Source organism: Carlito syrichta, unplaced genomic scaffold (genome assembly GCF_000164805.1).
Source record: "Carlito syrichta isolate Samal-C Ts95f unplaced genomic scaffold, Tarsius_syrichta-2.0.1 Scaffold308160, whole genome shotgun sequence".
NCBI classification, from domain to species: Eukaryota; Metazoa; Chordata; class Mammalia; order Primates; family Tarsiidae; genus Carlito; species Carlito syrichta.
The window spans coordinates 1-5016 of NW_007252256.1; the positions used below are offsets into that span (position 1 = coordinate 1).

Below are 5016 nucleotides of genomic sequence, written 5' to 3' on the forward strand. Positions count from 1 at the left end.
GATCACCGCGTAATATCCTTAACCATGCTCTATTCACTCTAAATTTCCTACAACTTGATGCTCAGGGGAAATCGGCAGCCGATCGTCATTGGCACCAGAAAACAAATGACCAATACGCGCAGGTCATGTGGAAAAATCCCTCTACACTCAAATGGCAGGGCCCTGACCCGGTCCTCATATGGGGACGCGGTTCGGCCTGTATCTATGACTCTCAGGAAGGGGGGCCTCGATGGCTGCCCAAACGTCTAATCAAACCAATAAATCCTCCCAAGGAAAATAACTCACTCAACCCAGGGAAAAATCCCTGAGCAAACCTTTTCCTTTTCTCCCTTACAGACAATGAAGCCCTGCCTCGTCCTCTTTACATACGCCTTCTGTGCACACGCCGGTTTTGGACCCCCCCCAAATCCTCAAGAACTCAGAAGGGCCCTTTTTGGAAATCCCTGCGATTGCAAAGGCGGTATGTCCCCAATCACTCCCCCCTCCTATTCCCGGCAAGTTGATTGCAACACGAAAATAGCCTATCTTGCCTACACTCACACATATTCAGGGATATCAAAGCAACAATGGACCTGCAAATCCAAATCCGCAATCATTCCTGCCACACAGGGTCGCCCTGGGCCTTGCCCTACACAGTGCACCTCTATTCTCCCGGCAGTCCATGTCACTTGTTACACTTCTGCTCAATTATGCACCCTCCATGGTCAAACCTACTATACTGCTATTTTAGAAAGAACCTCTCCGCGTCCCTCTGGCAGTGTTTTCGAGAGAGATCTTAAATATTCTCAGGCATCCTGTCTAGGTACTGTTGGCAAAAGTGTGTGCTGGCATACCATTGCCCCGGTTCATGTATCAGATGGAGGGGGCCCCAGCGACATTCAAAAACAAACTCTTGTTGCCCAACACATCCAAGAACTGACCTGACAGTTATACCCTCACTTAGACTACCACCCACTCGCCCTTCGAAAACCCAGAGACATTACCTTGGATCCATACACACAGGGAATCCTCGAAGCCTCTCTCTCTCTATTAAACTCCACTAACCCCTCCCTTGCACAGGACTGCTGGCTATGTATAACCATTGGTATGCCTCTACCTACTGCCATTCCTGTCTTAAACGCTTCCTATGTCCCTTTCAATGGAGATGCCAATTGCTCATTATCACCCCCCCTTTCAGAGTACAGCCCTCGGGTTTCAATTCCTCCGGTTGCTTCCAAGGGAAATTTCAAAATAATTCTTATGATAGTGACGTCGGATTTGTCACCTTTTCCGATTGTCATACTGTAACTAACGTTTCCACCTCCATCTGCCCCCCTCCAGGACAAGTGTTCATTTGTGGAGGCAACCTTGCCTACACCATGCTCCCTTTCAATTGGACAGGCCTCTGCATTACAGCTAGCCTTCTCCCCGACATCTCTATCATCCCCGGGGATGAACCTGTCCCTCTCCCTAGTCTTGACCTTATAGCGGGACGCCACCGGCGTGCTCTCCAAGCCATTCCCCTACTTCTAAGCTTGGGGGTTACAACCGCTGTAGCCTCCGGCGGAGCGGGGATAGGGGTCGCTGTTAATACCTATAATAAGTTGTCTCGTCAGTTAATTGATGATGTTCAAACTCTCTCTGGAACTATTAATGATCTACAAGATCAAATTGATTCTTTAGCTGAGGTAGTTCTACAAAATCGCAGAGGATTAGACCTATTAACTGCAGAACAGGGAGGAATCTGTTTAGCTTTACAGGAACGATGCTGTTTCTACGCCAACAAGTCTGGCATCGTCCGAGACAAAATCAAGAAATTACAAGAAGACCTCATCAAGCGAAGAAAAGAATTGTTCGAGAACCCGCTTTGGACCAGACTTAATGGACTCCTCCCTTACCTCCTCCCTGTCTTGGGCCCCCTCTTTTGCCTCCTTTTGCTCATAACCTTCGGTCCCTGGGCGTTTCGCCATTTTACTAATCTTATCAAAAGACAAATTGATGCTGTCCTCTCTAAACCTATCCAAATCCATTACCAACGGCTGGCATTGGAAGAAGGCACGGAAAAGGACTACTACGGCTCCCTCCCTACGGGGACGACATGATAACCAGAGGCATGTCTACCCTCTCCCTTTACGAGAACAGGGTATGAGCACCGGGATGAGTGTAGAACAATGTATTGCAAGGGAAGGTCTCAAAAACTTCGACCTCCTCTGGGTATCCCTGTGAGCACGCCTGGCTTGCATAGAGGTTGGTATCTAATTTTCTAATTTTCTCAAAAATCAATTCTGGCTATGCCTCTCCTCCCCAAAAGATACCAAGAGCCAATGGTGGTGGACTCGGAGAATCCACGGGAGGAGCCGGGCCCCTACTCCCTCACCCGGTTAATGCTCACCATCCCTTCTGTCTTTGAACAGAAAGGGAGGAGATGTTGGGAGCCATTTTAAAAATAGCAATCATCTCATATAAGCCTTCTTCTTTGTCCTCCAAAAAGCCCGCGCGCGCCAAGCCACAACACCCCTCCCACCTCCTCTCCTCATACCACCCACTACTCTTCCTCCTATCATAAGCCGCCACACGCCCTATTTCAGCCCGCCCCTCTTTGCTATGTATATAAGCAATCGCCTAACAATAAAATTTAGAGGCTTGATCAGAACACTGTCTTGCCTCTATTCTGCGTGTCTCCTGTCTCTTTCTCTCTTGGTCTCTCTCTCTCTTTTCCCCAGCAGCAGGTAGTCCTCCTCGTGCCCACGTTTTACTTGTCCCGCTGGTCGGGACATTAGTACTAGGGTTTCACCAAAAAATATGACAAAGCAAAAGCAAGGCAAAGAAATCCTTTTATCTCTACCGCTCTGTAGAGATGAAAAAACAGAGTTCATAGATGTAAAGCAGCTTGCCCCAAATCATATGACTCATGAGTGGCTGAGCTGAAATTCAGATCAGGTTCATCTTAACTTGAGAGCTATCAAACATTTCACATAGATGAATGCCTAAGGCAGCATTGCATATTACATGCTTCAGAGTAACATCTGTCACATATAATACGGTATACGTGCATGTAAACCATACAAGCTTAATAATAAAACACACAAATGAACTCACCACCCAGTTTAAGATCTGGATCAGGGAAGGGCTCGGTGACTCAGCCTGTAGTTCCAGCACTTTGGGAGGCCAAGGTGAGTGGGTTGCCTGAGCCTGCAGGAACCCGCCTGGGCAAATTGGTGAGACCTCATCTCTACAATAAATCAAAAATTAGCTGGGCGTGGTAGCGCACGCCTGTAGTTCCAGGTACTTGGAAGACTGAGGTTCTAGAATCGCTGAGGCCCAGCAGGTCGAGGCTGCAGTGGCCGGGAGTGGTCACTGCACTCCAGTCTGGGTGACAGAGTGAGACTCCAACTCAAAAAAAAAAAAAAGATCTGGATCAGTGCTAGTACTGTTTGAGTCACCTTAGACAGAACTATGCAGTAGTAACACATTCATTGTATGTACACAAAATCGCTGCAATTTCTCTCTAAGGGTGGGTTTTTCTTCCTTCCCTCCCTCCCTTTTTCCCTCCCTCCCATCTTCTCTTCCTCCCTCCTTCTCTCCCTCCTCCTCCTCCTCCTCCTTCTTCTCCTTGTTTCTTTCGAGACAGGGTCTCATTCCTGTTACCCAGACTAGAGAGCAGTGGTGTCATCATAGCTCACTGAAGCTTTAAACTCCTGGGCTCAAGCGATCCTCCTCTTTCAGCCTCCTGAGCAGCTGGGACTACAGGCATGCACCACCATGCTCAGCTAATTTTATTTTATTTTTTGTAGAGGCAGAGGTCTTGCTATGTAGCCGAGGCTGGTCTTGAACTCCTGGGCTCAAGCGATCCTCCTATCTTGACCTCCCAAAGTGTTAAAGGATTACAGATGTGAGCCACTGTGCCTGGCCAACAAGTTGCCTGAGTCCAGGGGCTCGAAACCAGCCTGGGCAATTCGGCGAGACCTTGTCTCTGCAATAAATCAAAATATTGCCCGGGAGCGGTGGTGCGTGCCTGTAGTTCTAGCTACTTGGAAGGCTGAGACCTAGTGTCTTTCTTTTAGGTCAACATTTCTGTCACTGTGAGTAGGATTCAGAGCTCCCCTTCCCCGTGCCACCAACACCCCCACCCCCCATAGACATTTCTATTGGACTTGGCACCTGGTCAGATCTGAACCCTTTGTGTTATTCTGACTTTAAGAGAAATTGTTGAATGTAAGGAGGTGAGTTCCTACAGAAATCCAGACCCAATCCACCCACTCTTTGGTTGAAGGTTTAAGATTTTATTTGGGCTGTTCTTTTCTACCTTCCCTTTCTAGAGTAGAGGTTCTGTCTTTGCCTTTTCAAGAGATCAGGTGTTTTTTTTGCGGGGGGCGGGTAAAAAACTACCTTTTTTCCACCCCTGCTTTAGGACAAGAGGTTTAGGTCAGGCAAGGAGCTCTCCAGAGAACTTCTGGATTTTCCATCTCTGTCACACAGCAGAAGATTTGGATCAAGGTAATGACAATTTGGTGCTGGTAGTTTCATTTTACATAGCACGCTTTCAAACTTGCAGCTGCTTCCTCTTGTTTGAAATGCAGACCTTACTTTTCATTTGCGATCAACTCCTTTTAGTTAAACACCAGTTGGCTTTATGGGGGTATTCTCTTGTAGGTATCTAGGAAAGTGGACCCACCTAGTCTGGGATGGTCATATACAGTCATGGCCAAAATGGGAGTCTTTTGAAATGACTAAAATAATTAATTTGCATGCACAGTTGGAGAAAACTGGTTTTAGAACCAGACAAATTGAGCAAGAGACTTACTTTCAATGGCACCTAGAAGCTTCTAAAAGAAATTCTGAGAAAATAGCATCCATTAAGAAAGCAAACAGCCAGGTTCGGTGCCTCAGCCTGTAATCCCAGCACTTTGGGAGGCTGAGGTGAGAGGATTGCCTGAGCCCGCGGGTTCGAGACCTGCCTGGGCAACTTGGTGAGACCTCATCTCTACAATAAAATCAAAAATTAGCTGGGCGTGGTAGCACGCACCTGTAATTCCA

The 5016-nt window shown here is 47.5% G+C and overlaps 1 protein-coding gene across 1 annotated transcript in view; it reads left to right on the plus strand.

The window, feature by feature from the left end:
- Positions 1-65: 65 nt before the first annotated feature.
- The window catches only part of LOC103267542 (myosin regulatory light chain, striated muscle, 25 kDa isoform-like), a gene marked incomplete at its 5' end in the record, with an annotated part of 26014 nt that continues 21063 nt past the window's right edge, over positions 66-5016 (plus strand). Inside the window, 3 exon segments of the mRNA XM_021716095.1 lie at positions 66-189; positions 337-460; positions 1321-1532. Of these exon segments, the coding sequence (XP_021571770.1) occupies positions 66-189; positions 337-460; positions 1321-1532 (460 nt within the window).